Raw genomic sequence first — 17,530 nt, forward strand, 5'->3', positions numbered from 1 at the left:
ATTTGTATATTGCACCCTACCAATACTTAAATGTGATGGCTGCATTAGTTTTAAATTTTTAGGCTTTTTCCCCCTTTATTTTCACCTGGTGATCCAGCCAGTAACACACCTGCTTTTATGATGTCTTCTCTATCTATGGAGGAGCAGCACTGTCTGGAGAGGGTGGCATTAGGCCATACACTGAGCAAATTTGCTTGATTCCCCTATCAACACACAGTGATGCGGGAATCCCTCCTGCCGGACCATTATCTTCTCCAGGCGGTGGGAAGCCTTCCCTGCTGGGAGAAGACAGTTAATCAGCAGGAACCAGCCAAGATTCGAACCGTGTATGGCCTGCCGTAGATGGATGTCACTTTATGCAAGTGACTAATAAATTAAAGCCCAACTCAAGCACATAGAGCATTGAGGGTATAGTTAGTACAGTAACCAGGTTTCAGTAATCAGTGAATGAATTTTGATTGTTGCACTTTGTAGTTTGACTTTAAGTGTAAATGTCGCTGCCCAAGTGACCCCTCCAGAGATGTGATGTCTGCCTTCTGGGTCTGGCCCCTTCACCCATTTTGATTGCCCCCAGATAATGCAACTCCAGCTCATGTTCATAGGAATAAATGTATTCTGGCACCAAAGGCATGCTGAGATTGTACATGCATGGCTTGGCGTACAATCTGAAGGTACTTGCTAGCAGGCGGGGAAGAAGCATTCATTGCAAAGGAGGAATATAAATAATCTCTTCCGTAATAAAATCCTGTCTGCTAACAGTTTGTTTTAAACATTTTAGTTGCACTCTAGGCTTGCATTAGTAAAATGGCTGCAACTCACTTAGTTTGGGCACATTTTTATAGAATGTTTTTACAGTTAAAAATGTAGTAATTAGTGAGTTTGTAGACACAACCATTCCTACACTCCTTATTTTCTTTACATGGTTTCATCCCCAATCTATATTACAAGTACACACAAACGTAAATGTAGCATAATGCATATTCAAGTCTGTTTCTTTAGTGACCTTCATCTTGCCGTGTCCTGGTTTTGTTTTCTCAGTGCTGAAGCCTTTGGTGGAACTGCTGAGTGATCCGGATTACATTAATCAGATGCTGCTCAGCCAGCTGGAGTACAGAGAACAGGTGAATGAGCGTCACAAGAAGACCTATACTTACGCCCCATCTTATGAGGAGTTCATCAAGCTGATCACGAACAGTTCTGACATTGAATTCCTCAAACAGCTAAGGTATTTGGCTTTCTAGTTTGATGAACCCTAAACATACAGTATTTTGTGACTAGGTTATGCTGCACACATAATAAAACAGACCTGTGTAATTAGGTAGCATCAAATGTTGTCCAAAACTTTTGTTGTAGAGAGATCACATCACAAAGGTACAAGTGCAAAGTTTTGGAGCTGCGCAGGACCTCTTCTTCAGACGTGATGCATGCCTGACCAAGGGGTCTTGCCTGGCTCCGAAACTTGTACCTTTTAAGATTTGTGATCTCTATACAATAAAAGTTTTGGACAATATTTGATGCTTCATGGTGTGCTGGCAAATATGCGTATTGATGTGTGATGAGGCCAGTATCCAGCTGGTAGTCTCTGCAGCACTCACTACTGACAAGCCAGGAAAGTGTGCGATGGGAATATAGCCAAGACTGTATAATTAGGTGATATATTCTACAATAAGGGAACCATATCACATTAGGGATATCCATTGTCATTGGAAATCACCAACTAAAACTCTTGTTTTGCAAAAAAAATATTGAATTGAAAGCCCTGAGATTGTGTTCTAAAATAAATCTATAGTGTCCTCTATACCTTTCCAAGGGGACTGTTTATAAGATGGTATAACATTCACAGATTTCTAACAACAGATTTTGACTTTTGGGTAAATGATGGGCACATCCACCACTATCAAAGCCACCACTGTTTGCCTCAATCTTGAGGTCAAGCCAAAGTCCAGGGAGCCTGCTCCTGCTTTACTTAACACTTGAACTCTAAAAGACGCACACCGATGACCTTTCAAACATCCAGATTATTTAACAAGCAGATAAATGACAGCTTTCACTGCGAAACCTTCCACCTCGGGCCACACCCTGAAGAGTGAAACGCATTGAAGGTGTGACTGGAGGTGGAAGGTTTTTCAGTGTGTGCGGCCACTTAACCACTTGTCTACCAAGGTACTTTATAAACGTTATTCTAGACAAGTGGGTAAAATCAAGCTCACAGCTGCTGCTGGTTTTAAGAGCCAGTGAAGATTTTTCTGATAAAAGTGATCGGGCTGCTCTACAGCCACCCGGTCACTTTTTTAACAGGGCTCTCAAAGGGGTAACCCCCCCTGCTGGCACCATCAATAGCACCCATGGTGGTTTTCCAGGCTCGATCCCTTCTAAGGCTAATGACCCCTGAATTGATGTGTCACTTCCGGTGTTACAGCTGTCATTCCTCGACTAGTGTAGCTGAGGATGCAGCTATTCTAGCATTATCTGTGCTGGAATAGTTGCATTGGAGGGCAGGGGATGGTGGCCTTCCCCAGTGTCTCCATAAAGATTACCTGTCACCTGCCTATGCTTGTTAGCCCACTTGTAATAGCAATAAAAAAAATTGCATAAAATAAAAATATTGGAAAAAAATGTAAAGGGTCCCTGTCACCCCCACACACACCCCATATAAAAAGCACAGCGTAGGGTGAGCATGTGTATGTAACATAAATGTAACATCAAACATGTGAGGTATCATCATGAACTTTGGAGTGAGAGCAATAATTCTAGAATTATTTAGGTTAACTATAAACTGATGACCTTTTAAAGTGTCGCCTATAGGGATTTTTGAGTACCATCATTTTTGTGATTCCAAGCACATGCACTTTGCACTAAAATTAATTCATTTGCACAAGTTTTATGCAATATGAAAAATTACAATTACCACCATTTTATTCTCCAGGGTCTCTGCTTTCAGAAAAGAATACTTTTTTGAGGGGGGGGGGTTACAGCAATTCTAGGACAAAAAGCTAATTTTAACGTGTGTAAAAAAAAGTAAAAGATTGCCGGTAGACAAGTGGTTTAAAAGACTAACAGCATGTTTGAAACATTGGTGTGCAGCTCGTCTTCTAGAGTTCAGTGATTCTGACTTTAGCAGTAAATATTTAAGTTCTGATGTCTGCTGAACAGTGACTGCACAACTTTTTATTTCTCGAAGCAGCAGTACTTTGCTTCATGTAAAAATCTGAACCCCTAGTGAGTAGTGAGTCATTCAACAGTAAGTGGATTAAACATTCTTCAGACAAACATAGATATATGGTCAGGCAGAAAACTTTAAAAAAAAAACTGCTTTTGTTGCTGTAGAGATCACTCTGGGGGGCATTTATTAAAACTGGATGGCCACCTTTTATTTTCTGCTTTCTCCAGCTTTGATAAATTCCCCCAAATGTAAGAAACAGCAATGTAATGCAAAGCTTTAAAAGATAAACCAGAATCAGTCTGTAGTGCAGAACTATAGCTGTGTTACTGTATTATGCTTCATGAAGAATATATGGAGTTTTAATCGCCTACAGTTGCAGTGAGGAGTGTCATAACTCTATACTCTTTCGGCTCCATGCACACTGGGCTTAAAAAAACGTTTGTTCTCTTTGCCGTAAAATCATCATATAGAGCATTCTTGCATTCTTTGTACAGAGTTTAGACGAGTTTAGGAGCGTTTTACGTTTTTTTTTTTCTGCCCGTAAGCTCCAATCAAACGCAAGCCAGAAGGTTTTTTTTTTTTTTTTTTTTTTTTTTTTTTTTTTTTTTCCTGCCTCTAAACGTTGAGCTCAAAATATGCCTGTAATCGTCCTAATGTACATGGACACATAGGATAACATTGAGCTACTTCTACAGGCAGAACACAAAACTCCTGTAGAAGCAGCGATTTTTAAGCCAGTGTGCATGGAACCTTTAAGAGGTTTCTACATATATCTTCCATGAGATCCCTAGTCCAAAAATACTCAACTAAACTAGATCTATAAACAAGGTTTTTTTTCCACACATAAATTTAAAATAAACCTATGAACACTTTTCTTAAGAACTATCTGTGGCTTATTTGTGCACGCATTTGCATTCGTTTCAGTAACAATACTGACATGTGTGACAAAATTCAGGTAATTTTTACTACCACCAACTTTAAGAACTTGTCAATGCCATAGCGTTAGATTCTTAAAAGAATTACCGCCAGTTCAAAGATTACTATAGGTAATTAAAAGCAGCTGTGAGCTGTCGTATGCCAGTACTCAGAGTGGGGCATGACTGTGGTGGGAAACTGTTGTGTATATGTAGAAATCCTCCCAGTACAAATCTTTGCTTTCCTATCTCTCCCAGTACAAATTTCCTCCTCTCTGCTGTAATTCCCCTCCCAGTGCAAATCTTTGTCCCCTCAAATCCTATCTCCCAGCACAAATCATGTCTTCCTCTCCCACCCCCAAATCCTCTTCCCACCTTAAAATCCCCTCCCAGGACAAATCCTCTCGCCCCACAAATCCCCATCATGCAAAAATTCTTACACCACCCAAATCCACCCTCCCAACACAAATCTTTGTCTCCCGTCCCATTCCCAGGTGCGCGCCCTTCAACGGTCATTGCCCCCTCCCCCTTCCCTGGTCATTGACCCCTTACCCCAGTCATTGACCCCTTACCCCAGTCATTGACCCCTTACCCCACCCCCCTTCCCAGGTCATTTCCCCCTTCCTTCCCAGGTCATTTCCCCCTTCCTTCCCAGGTCATTTCCCCCTTCCTTCCCAGGTCATTTCCCCCTTCCTTCCCAGGTCATTTCCCCCTTCCTTCCCAGGTCATTTCCCCCTTTTCTTTCCACCCCCCCCTTTTCTTTCCACCCCCCCCTTTTCTTTCCACCCCCCCCCCCTTTTCTTTCCACCCCCCCCCCCCTTTTCTTTCCATCCCCCCCCTTTTCTTTCCATCCCCCCCTTTTCTTCCCATCCCCCCTTTTCAGGCAATTCCCTTCCTTCCTTCCCAGGTTATTACCCCCTCTCCCCCTTCCTTCCTTCCCAGGTTATTACCCCCTCTCCCCCACTCTTCCTTCCCAGGTCATTCTCCCTCCCTTCCTTGAACCTAGACATCTGATACAGTGTGGTAGACTGCTGGGAGATGTTTTCCTTCTTGGCTCCCCCTCATCTTGTGTCGAGGGAATGTCAGACCTGAGCAGGAGCCTAGGAGAAGCTTCCCCTTTGAAGTGTATCACTCTGACAGGTAGCTAGTGAGGAGAGGTGCTGGCTGCTGCAATGGCTGTCTATCCTTGCAAAGGGGACCCAGGGCACCCCACAGGATATGTGGGGCAGGTGCTCTGGGTACCCAGAGGTAGTGACACCACTGGATTGTACATCAAATCTGTGTGTCTGCTTTTATAAGGGTTTTATTGATGTAAGAGTAGCTGGACCTTACCTTTGTACATGCCTTTATAGCTGTAAGTCCGTATAGAGCTCAACATAAAAAATGTAGCAAAATATGGCAGTTGAAATTTTTTGGTGACTACAAACCAAATAGGCGCCGATTAATGGTTATTCCACTATTTTCTTCCCATCTTAATTGTATATTCTCTACACAGGTCTTTCTTTCCTCAAGCCTTGCATGGTGCTGAACAATAGTAGTATGCCTTTGTTCCCAGTTTTCAGCTCTTCTTTTAATAAAACAATAAGTACTTCAACATCTATTTGTAGATGATGATGTGTTGATGTTCTGGAGCAGAATATGATTTTGTTGCTTGGCGACTTATTGTTCATTTGATGTAGAAATAACTGTGCCAAGTCAAGGGGTGCTGAGTGCTACTGACAACCAAAATTATCTCTCATTACTCTACATTTAAATGGAGTCTCTTCTGTGCCTGGTTCTGCCAGTGCCAAAATGACAGCTGCTCTTAAGTAAATGCCTTTTCTCCTCATTATATGACTGTTCAATTATACACCCCGCCACCCCCCCCCCCCCCCCCCCCCATTGGGATGCCATCTAAATTGCTGCTGTATTTAAGTGTCTTTTTTACCTTTGGTGAAATTTACATTACAGTTGGGTTACGTTACATCTACTTTGATACCACATTTTTCATATGCAATATCCATTCCCCGACCCCTCCTGTGACTAATGACCCCAGAAGAGACATGTTTTACATCATCTCCGATGTCACAGCTGTCATTCCTCGACTAGTGTAGCTGAGGATGCAGCTATACCAGCATGATCTGCTCTGGAATATTTGCATTGGAGGGCAGGGGAGATGATGATGATGATTATTATTATTATATAGGATTTATATAGAGCCAACATTTTACACAGCGCTTTACAATATAAAAGGAGACAATACAGTTACAATACAATAAAATACAAGAGGATTAAGAGGGCCCTGCTCAGAAGAGCTTACAATCTACTAGGTGATGGCGGTCTCCCCCAATGTCTCCATAAAGAGTACCTGTCATCTGCCCATGCTATCACTTAGGGTGCTTGTTAGCCAACTTGTAATAGCAAGAAAGTAAAAAAAAAATGTATGAAATAAAAATATTTAAAAAAATCAAAGAACCCGTCACCCCACACATACCCCATATAAAAGGTCTTGACATGTTTGGTACCTATTTACTTGAAACAACTTTCTTTTATATTTTACAAAAAAATTGGGTATAATGCAGTGAGGGGAAAAAGTATTTGAACCCCTGCTGATTTTGTACGTTTGCCCACTGACAAATAATCAGTCTATAATTTTAATGATAGGTTTATTTTAACAGTGAGTGACAGAATAACAACAAAAATATCCAGAAATGCGCATTTAAAAAAAGTTATAAATTGATTTGCATTTTAATGAGTGAAATAAGTATTTGACCCATTCGCAAAGGTTTGCACACATCAGGTTTGCACACATCTCAGGAGGGATTTTATCCCACTCCTCTTAGCAGATCCTCTCCAAGTGATTAAGGTTTCGAGGCTGACGTTTGGTAACTCAAACTTTCAGCTCCCTCCCACATATTTTCTATGGGATTAAGGTCTGGAGACTGGCTAGGCCACTACAGGACCTTAATGTGCTTCTTCTTGAGCCACTCCTTTGTTGCCTTGGCTGTGTGTTTTGGGTCATTGTAATGCTGGAATACCTATCCATGACCCATTTTCAATGCCCTGCCTGAGGCAAGGAGGTTTTCACCCAAGCTTTTACTGTACATGGCCCTGTCCATCATCCCTTTTGATGCGGTGAAGTTGTCCTGTCCGATTCGCAGAAAAACACCCCCAAAGCATAATTTTTCCACTTCCGTGTTTGACGGTGGGGATGGTGTTCTTGGGGTCATAGGCAGCATTCCTCCTCCTCCAAATACGGTGAGTTGAGTTGATGCCAAAGAGCTTGATTTTTGTCTCATCTGCTGCTATCTTCTTGGTAGACATTACTTCTATTAATCATACCTAATTACAGGGCATTGGTTCCATCAGTAGCACCTTAACTATAGATTACGGCTCCTGTTGTACACAATACTATACATGACCATACACACATTTATTTATTTTCACAAAAAATTATTAGAAATGCGTAGCACATTGGAAGAATCCGTGGAGACTTGCGTAGTTACAGGTTGCCCATCACTGTATCTGTGTGATATAACTGAAGCTTTGCTACTGAACTAGGTTCCTGCTGTCTTCTGATAGTCCTAGTTAATGACCCTCTTTGTAGTCCTAGCCATGTGTGCATCAATTCAGTGAAGACAGTAGGCCAAATATGACTGTCAGTTTTCAGCATTTTACTAGGCAGTGAAAGACAACCCATCAAGAAGAATGACTTTTATTGGTCTCTGTAGGTATGTATGTGGACTGGTGCATGGAGACCATTAGTTTTACAAACATGTCAGCAAAAAGTGTGTCCTCAAATACCATGGCATCCTTTATATTCAGTGTTATTTTATTCTGGAATAAAATGAAACATGTACAGCACATGGCAGAAAAAAGATAGGTTTGACAATCGCATTGTGTTATTTCCACTCCTCTGTAAACAGTCTTGTGTATCTGCTTTGTACAAATGGTAATTGCTTAGCTCAGTTTTTCATCTAATTTAGATAGGCCACGATGATGAATTACTTGCAGATGTGCGGTGGTTTGAAATGCTTGTTTCCATTTCTACGACAAGGCTAATTTTGTTCTATTGTGCAAATGTATGTATGTATATTTAATTTTTTTATTTGATTTTTTTTTATTTTTATTTTTTTGCTTTTTTACAAAATCTATTTTTGCCTTGAGATTATATATGGAAGTCATAACACAATATTAATTTAAATTATCAACGTGTGCTTCTAAGGCTAGGTTCACAGTAGTACAGCTTCACCACGATCTGATTGTAGTGCGTTTTTTGACGCTTCATGCTAGGAGAAGGAGATGGGATTTTATACACCAATTCTGCCAAGGCGCACTAAAAACGCATTTGCATGCATTTTGCACACTTTTTTGGTGCATTTCCGTTGAAGTCTGGTCTGAGGGGCCAAAATTGTGCTGCATCTGCACCAAAGTACCACATGTACCTTTTCCAAAAACCCGATGTGCTGCTCTGCATCAATGTGAACAGGCACCATTGAAAATAATGTGATTTTCATTGTCATGTGATTTTGTGCTACTGGAGTCGCATCTGAAATTGCACTAGTGTGAACCAAGCCTAATATTACTAATACAAGTGTGCATTTTTAAGTCTGTTTACATGGCTGTTTTCATAAATATTTTATTGATTTAACCACAGTGAGTGCCCATTCATGCTATGTGCGATGACCGATTGCTGTTTTTTTTAGCACCTGATCAATGCCAGGCATCACACAAGAGCACATGGGAACAATTGTTTTCTATGTACCCCATTCACACCACAACTCTGGTGTGATGTACACTGCTATCACAATGCGCTGCTATGGGAAGACCATGAATGAATTGTCAATTGGTTAAAAAAAATAAATGTACGCCGCCCTCAGTGCGATAATAAAATTTGTTTTACACATACATTTGTAATTTTATGTAACATTTTACGTACTGTGGGAAGTGTTAATGAGCCATTATGTTCTTTTTAATAATGTAATTAGACCTTACTCTTTGTATCATTGTGACATATGTTTGCCAGATAAAATTCAAAATATTTGATCAAAAATTGAAGCTATGGGAAAGTAACATGCGTTTATTTACAATGTATACACCAGTTGGTTTTTATCTGAAGTAACGTTCAGAATGAATGTTAAGTAATGTAAGATGACATCCCCTGCAGCGTTCTGATATCATTTATTAGGTGCAGGGTATCTACTTCTCTTAGCCGTCGTTCACATTAACAGAGGCTTTGACATTGTGCGACTTCATCTGAAATGGCACGATTTCAAAGCCGCATGTCAATGTGATTTGGAAGACATCTGTGCAGCTTCGTGCACAGATGTCTATTCAAATTGCACCCAAAATCGCCAAAAGTAGTACAGGAACTACTTTTGTAAATCAGTGCGGCACCGCAAAGTCGGCATTACACCGATTTGAACAATGCCATTGCCGGCAATAGGCTGCAACTTGTCATTCGATTTGACCTGTTACATCTCTAGTGGTCAGTGACAATGTTAGAACACCACCCCACCTTAAAAACAAAAAAAACAAAAACAAAACACTACTAGTGGCATTTTAACATCCCTACCACCTTAAAAAAATGATCCCGATTGTTTGGTATGTGACATTTTAGGACCCCCCAACGCCTTTTACCTTTTGATCTATGCGATCCTCCTTCCTGCTGTGTTTACAAACATGTAGCCCATTCACAATGAGGAAGAGGAGCGTTCTCTGTTGTGAATAGGCTCAATGTTTGTAAACACTGGCAGTGTTTTTTACGTTTGTCTTGGCTGTGATTGGCTCTGTACTTTGTGATAGCTGTGAACCAATCTGATTGGCTCTGTGCATCTTGCCTGTATTTTAAATGTCCAGTGATAACTCCTGTGACACCCATTCATAGGCGTAGTGGCTGCCTGAGTGTGTTTTCTGCTTCGCCTTGTACAACCGCCCAACACATATATGCAATGGCAGAAGGGTGGGCTTTAATGCCCACACACCTCATATGCATTTGTGTATGTGCTGAGCCCTCAAAGACAGCTCTCGGTCCACTCTAAAGATCGGTAGCTGACGGGAACAGCTTTCAATCATGTGACAGTGGTCACATAATGGCCGATCCTTCCCACCCTTCGAGTGTTCCGAGCTGTTTAAAGGGATGACAGGGCAGATGGGAAGGGGTTAAAATGGTGCTTCAGAAATACACTTCTGCCTCCCTGTCCGTTATTTACAGTACAGTGATATGAAGATGGTTAACAAATTTAGAGAGATTTTGTACATTTTTTTTTTTTTTTTTGCATATTATTGTCAGTAAAAGTAAAAAAAGTAAAAGTAAAAAAATATATTCAGATAAATATAAAATCTAGAATTATATTCTATTTTGCAGCTGGAGCTTTGGAGTCACTTGTCAATTTTCCCAAGCTCTCTGTTTGCTTCTTTGATGAAAAGTCTGTAACTCATCCCCTTCATAGGACTGCTCGGGAAAAGACAAGTGTTTTTTGAGGAATAAGCAAATCCTTAGACTATCTCATTTGTGCCTGATATGTGCATCCAAGGGACAAAACTTGTCAGACAAGCTCTACGTGTAGGGGGAAGTGCTTGCTTATTGTTACTTTGATCACCAAAAATCAATGAAAACTTATGAAAGGATGTGTTTTTCCAGTACTCTTTTCAAAGTTGAGGTGTTCCTTGATGGTCTGTCACAATTCTAATAACTCCTATGCATCATGGGATTGACAATTGGTCACCTCCACATTGTTTCCTTTAATGCGACAGTTGACGTGTAGCTATCATGGCATATTCTTCTTCTGTAAAACAACTAATTAGCAGGCTAAGGCTGGCCAGAGATCGATGTTTTTTCAATTTCCCCATCTACACAAGCGAGGAGGATGTAGGAATCTTCCTTGCTGTTTTATTGTGTTCTGACAGAGGGGATTCCTCCACTTTCAGAATACACTGATCAGCACTGCAGCTGCTAATCGAATGAAAAGTTTGCAACATTCCTGTCCGACAGAAGCCCATATTGTCGAATGGGAATGGCGATAGATGGATCAAAATCCAGTCTGTCCTTGCTGAGCTGGCCGTATTTTAGTCCATCTATGGCCAGCTTAAGGCCCCTTTCACACGAGGCGGACTCCGTTTCTACAGAGCCCGCCTCGGTCCGCCGGCTCAGCGGGAGATCAGTCCGTTGATCTCCGCTGAGCCGGCGGATGACAGGTCCCTCTCTGCTCACTGAGCGGGGATGGGCTTGTCAGGCGCCCGCTGCCGCCTATGGAGGGATCGGATGAAAACGGACAGCATGTCCGTTTTCATCAGATCTCACGCGATTCGATCCGCCAGCGACGGACCTGGACGTAGGGCCATCCGTCTGCTTTTAGCGGATCGGACGGGGTCGGATGTCAGCGGACATGTCTCCGCTGACATCCATTGCTCCATAGGCTAACATGGAGCACCCGTTCAGGTCCGCTGTCAAAACTGACAGGTGGACCTGAACGGTCCGATCATGTGAAAGGGGCCTAAGACATCCAGCTGACATCAGAACACTGCTTGTTGGTCATTGAGTGTCTTACTAAACAGGAAGGGATGGAAAATCTCTTCAAAGGGACACAGACAAAAACCCATATTTTTGGTGGAGTCAGGATTGGAGAGAGAATTGGGCTAGAACCCATGACAATGTTTCTTTTTGCCTGCCATGCCTCCCTATCATGATGACAACCCCTCCCTGTCATTTCTTGCACAGATGTCATCAGAAAAGGATGTGAAGGAAAATTTCTCTCTTGGGATCACAAACCGAAAACAAAACCTGAATTTTTAATTCTTCTCCATTCTATTCAACGATTAAATGGCTAAAATTAGACTTTTTAAATTTCTTTTTTTCTAGTATTTAATGGTTACATTTTGTGTTCTGAGTCATGCAGCAGAATTTGTTTTCTTGATCAGATTTGCCATATTTTAATTAGCATTTTGGCATGCTGTTTGTATATTGGTAATTCAGCTGTAACATGTTCCTTTTGCTTATTTTTAGGTATCAAATTGTTGTGGAAATCATTCAAGCAACTACAATTGGAAGCTTTCCCCAGATGAAGAGGCAGAAAGGTATGAGCTACATGTACTAATTATTTTCTGTGAAACTGTGACCAGAGATTGCATGTGAAAAAATAAAACGCATTACCTGGCTTTGAACCATTCTAGTGAGGTGTTTATACTTTGTGTCTGGGGTTAATTTATATTATGTGTCTTTACGGTAATGGTGAATTTTACTATATATCTCATTGGATATTGGACATTGCATTTTTTTTTAATCCCTTCAATTAGTGTTTTAAAATCTTTGCTTTTGGTGATAATTTGTAGGTTTGCTAGGTTTCAAACCAGACAGTCCAGTTTTGGAAATTGTTGAAGTGCAAAACCTTTCTTCTTATCTAGTGATGCACTGGAATTTCTGCTGCCGAAAAATTATCGGGCGAAAATAGGGTTTTCAGTGTTGTGCCGAAAAGAAAAAAAGGTACCAATCAGCCCGGGTTCACACTGATCTGTGGGAATGACGCCATGCGAGTTCAGCTGAACTCGCACAATTTCACTCACGCAGGTCAGTCCCGATTTCAGCTGCGATTTCAGAGACCTCAGTGCAGGTTTCTGCACAGATGTCAATGTAAATCGCAGTGCGAAATCGCAAAAAGTAGTACAGAATCTACTTTTTGAAATCGGTGAAGCACCGCAGATGTGGCGTCACGCTTATTAGGATGGCAATTGCATGTCGGAACTCTCCAGCGTGAACCGGGGCTAATGCCATGATTTTACAGCAATTTTGTTGTGATTTTGCTGCAATTTTTACTGTGCTTATGGTGTATTTCATAGGTCGCGTGACTCAAAAAAAAAGTATGGAAAATGCAACACGGGTGCATTTTTGATGTGTTTTTAATGGGGAGGTGCATTTTTGATTTTTTTTTTTTTTTTTTTTTTTAAACAGACCAAATATGCAACAAAATTGCAGCAAGCAGGATTTTTAAAAATGCTCCAAAAGGTGCCCGTAATGGCTGACAAATTCATATTAATTTAAATTCATGATATTTATTAAAAGTTTTATATACAATACAATTATAAAAAGTGTGTGTATATATATATATATATATATATATATATATATATATATATATATATATATATATATATATATATATTTATTTTAAAAAACGTCCATTTTGGTTTTGGACAAGTGCATCTGGAATTTTTGGTTTTGGCACCAGAATTTTCATTTCGGTGCACTACTGCTTTTTTTTTCTATAGGGTGTCTCAGCCCCCCCCCAAACATAATTTAATCTTCTTTCCAATCTTTCCTTTGTAAACTACCAATACTTCTTCCCCACCATGTAATAGTGATAGAAAAAGGTGTTGTAGTACAGTTAAGAGCAGTTTGGCTAACAACCATAGCTCCATCCATAGATAGTTGGGTGAGTGATCGTAGCTACCCTAGAAAAAGAAGTGCGTTGTACACAAGATTACCAGGTGAAAATAAAGGGAAAACAACTGCACTGGTAAGCTGCTGTATATTGCATTTATGCTTCTGGGTTTAGTTTATATATATATATATGCTTTATTCCTGAATCCCTGCAGTTATTTTGGTTACAAGATCTCTTTAAGTATCACAAATCTGTTACTTGCTTTGCTTGTGTCACTTTCAGAATGATTTTAGTCTGACCAGTCAGCTCACCTAGATGGCTCTTGTGTGGTTTATTTGGTCAGAATTAATGAGGAACTTCAGCAGTTACAAATTTTGGGGGGACTGAGATGACACCATCCTCCTCCTCCTCACTCACGAGGAAGTGGAAAAAATAGGTTACTGCCCCTCCATTTTCATTTTGGGCGAAGGTCCACTTTTCAGTATCAGCATTTTAACACTATCATCGCACTTGATTTATAATTTTGGCAATTAGAAATGATGGCGGTATAGATTAGTCTGTTATAATAGAGCAGGCATAGATGACACAAGCTCTGTCAGACCACTGATATCGCTCCTCATTACTATCCTAAATAGGGAATTATTGCTCACAGCTTTCGATCTATTTTCTTTTTATCTGTGGCTGATTTTCCAGGTTTATGCTGTGTAAAAAGATGACTGTTGCTATTCATAACAGAACCTGATAAAAAACATTGTAGATTTCTATAGGGAAGGCTGTGTGACTTTTTTCTTTTATAGATTTCAGTCTGGTTACTGTCCTGAGCAACTTCATTCCCTGTGGTGACATAATGCTTACAGATAATAACAGATCGCTGTCACTATTATCGCTACAATGGAAGCGGAAGCTGTTGTTCTAAGTCTCTAATCAGTACTAATAATTGGCAGCACTATGCAAAAAAAAAAAAAACAAAAGATGACCTAGATCAGTGTTTCTCAACCTTTTTTTCAGTCAAGGCACCCTTTAAAGCGTTTGTTAACCCCCCCAAAAAAATGGATTTTCTGGTACCTTAACCACTTAAGCCTCGGACCATTTGGCTGGCCAAAGACCAGAGCACTTTTTGCGATTCGACACTGCGCCGTTTTAACTGACAATTGCGCGGTCCTGCGACGTGGCTACCAGACAAAGTTGACATCCTTTTTTTCCCCACAAATAGAGCTTTCTTTTGGTGGTATTTGATGACCTCTGCGGTTTTTATTTTTTGGGCTATAACCAAAAAAAATAGCAACAATTTTGAAAAAACAGCAAAAAAAAAAAAATGTATATATAAAAAAAAACTTTTTTTTTCCTCTGTTTAGGCCGATATGTATTCTTCTACATATTTTTGTTAAAAAAAAATTCGCAATAAGCGCTTATTGATGGGTTTGCGCAAAAGTTATAGTGTCTACAAAATAGGGGATAGTTTTATGGCATTTTTACTAATAATTTTTTTTTACTAGTAATGGCGGCAATCAGCAATTATCGTGACTGCGACATTATGGCGGACACATCGGACACTTTTGGCGCTATTTTAGGACCATTCACATTTATACAGCAATCAGTGCGATTAAAAATACATTGATTACTGTGTAAATGTGACTGGCAGTGAAGGGGTTAAGTGTGTCCTAGGGAGTGATTCTAACTGTGGGGAGAGGGGCTATGTGTGACATGACACTGATCACCCCGATTACAGGGAGCTGTGATCAGTGTCCTGTCACTAGGCAGAATGGGGAAATGCTTGTTTACATCAGCATTTTCCTGTTCTTCCTCTCCGTGAGACAATCGCGGGTATCCACGCGGACGCAATCACACTCACGGAGCTCGCGGCGCGCACGCAGTGGCACGGCGGCAAATTTAAAGGGACGTACCTGTACGCCCATTTGCCTGTCCGTGCCATTGTGTCGACGTAAATGCGGCGGTCAGCAAGCGGTTAAAGCAGATTAAACAGCACAGTGCTTGTGCTATGTAATCTGCCCCCCTCTAAACTGTAAAAAGAAAAACCGTAATTCTGGCACTTCCTGTATCCCCTCTCTAAGCAGAACACGAAATCAGGGCAGCTCCGCCCTGATCACTGTGGTCTAATTGCAGGCCCTCCTTCATACGCTTCTGTCCCCTCTTCTCTCCTCTCTCCCCCCTCCTTCCTGCATGTCAGCTCATGTCTGTATCTCCGTCTCGGCCCCCCCCCCCCCCCACCGCTAATAAAATTAAAAATCTTGTTCGCTCACTGCCAGCAACTCTTTTTGTTTTTATCCCGGCAGAACACACTGCACCTTTCTTTTAGAAAAAAAAAAAACAAGCTCTGTAAATACAGTTTTAGCGCTGTCTTCAGGCCGGTCATGTGACTCTCGGCCAGTTTCCATGGCTAATGCAGGAGAGACTGAGCGGCCATGTGATCTCCCTCTGACGGCCAGAGGGAGATCACGGCCCCTCCTGCAGTATGCTTCCGTCGGAGCTGTACAATGGCCGCGAGTCATGTGACCGGCCTGAAGACAACTTAAAAGCAGTATTTACAATGCTCATTTTCTATAAGAAAGGTACAGTGTGCTCTGCCAGGCTCTAATAGAGAGTCTGGCAGAGTTTGAGTTATATGGGTTTAACAAACCCTTTAAAGGATATGTAAAGGTTCGGTTTTTTTCTGTTTTTTTTTTAAGTATGTCATACTTACCTCTTCCTGTGCAGTCGGTTTTCCACAGTGTGGCCCTGATCCTCCTCTTCTGGGATCCCCCAACAGCGCTCCTGGCTCCTCCTCTTCTCGAGTGCCCCGTTGGAGAGCTGCTCTCCCTTGGGGCACTTGTGTGGGCGCGCTCCTGTGTCCTGCTGCTGCATCCATTGACACAGACAGCAGGACTCAGGCCTCCTGGCTCCTGCGTCATTGGATTTGATTTACAGCAGCAAGAGCCAATGGTTTCTGCTGCTATCAGTCTATCCAATAAGGACCCGAGACACCGGCTGGAGCTGGTGTGCTCATTCTCGTCGCTGGAAAGACCGGGCTCAGGTAAGTAACGTGGGGCTCTGGGGGGGGGCTGCTGCACTACAGAAGGGTTTTCACCTTAATGCACAGAATGCATTAAGGCGAAAGGTTTACAACCCCTTTAAAAATTATGGACAGTCTCAAGGCACCCTCCAAAATTATTGGCAGTCTTGAGGCACCCCATTCTAAAATGTAAAAATGATTGTAATAGTTTCACATAATGCAGCAACATCAATACACATAGAACAAACAACGTTAAAGGTGATTAATTCTTCCAAAGCAAATACACTTTTGCATACTGGTACAGACTAGTATTCCAATGTTTCTCTTCTTCCTCAGTTTTTTTTTCCATCACTTAGCCAATGAGACCCCAAAGCTGATGGAGAGAGGCAAGGGAAGGGAGGGTCATACAAGCATGATATGCAGGCAACTGACATCCTCCTTATCAACTGATGATGTCATTGGTCATTAGAAGGTTGTAATGGTGTACAATGAAAACCTGTGGCTTGGTGTAACTAAAAGGCAGGTTGCATCCACCCACCAGCGTGTATACAATTTTGGGGCAATTTTTAGGGAATTTGCCAAGGCACCCCTGAATAAACCTCAAGGCAACCTGGTTGAAAAAGGCTGACCTAGATAACCTAGGTTTGAATTGGGAGCTTACAAAACGAGTTAAGATTTGTGCTCTACCTACATATTTCATTGTAAGAAATTTTTTCATGGACCTATGAAAAGATATTTCACTAATAGGGACTCAAATAGCATTAAAGACCCGATGCAGGTTCTAACCCGTACTATGCTGTGTAAATACCTGCAATACTCAACACCAATAGGTATAATATTCAGTAAGCAAAAGGAAAGGGGTTGGGGGAAGGGATAAGCCCAATGAGAATGGGCTTGGAAAGGGGTTACCTTGAGCAACAATATAGTCACTAGGTTTCTATTAAAAAGATCAGTTTTATTCAAAAAATGTTAACAATTAAAATCGCATTAGAATAAATTATAATATCACAACAAAGATACATATGAGGCCGTGGACAACAAGACAGATTGGACAAACAATACATAAAACATTCATGTGGCTAACCCA

At 41.2% G+C, this 17,530-nt stretch overlaps 1 protein-coding gene across 1 annotated transcript in view; it reads left to right on the forward strand.

Annotated features, from left to right (window-relative positions):
- The window catches only part of SNX25 (sorting nexin 25), a 254,772-nt gene that overhangs the window by 158,422 nt on the left and 78,820 nt on the right, over positions 1 to 17,530 (forward strand). The window contains exons 5-6 of the mRNA XM_073607376.1: positions 1,039 to 1,225; positions 12,062 to 12,132. Of these exons, the coding sequence (XP_073463477.1) occupies positions 1,039 to 1,225; positions 12,062 to 12,132 (258 nt within the window). The remainder of the gene's footprint in view (positions 1 to 1,038; positions 1,226 to 12,061; positions 12,133 to 17,530) is intronic.

This window comes from Aquarana catesbeiana, linkage group LG01, assembly GCF_042186555.1.
Source record: "Aquarana catesbeiana isolate 2022-GZ linkage group LG01, ASM4218655v1, whole genome shotgun sequence".
Taxonomy (NCBI): domain Eukaryota; kingdom Metazoa; phylum Chordata; class Amphibia; order Anura; family Ranidae; genus Aquarana; species Aquarana catesbeiana.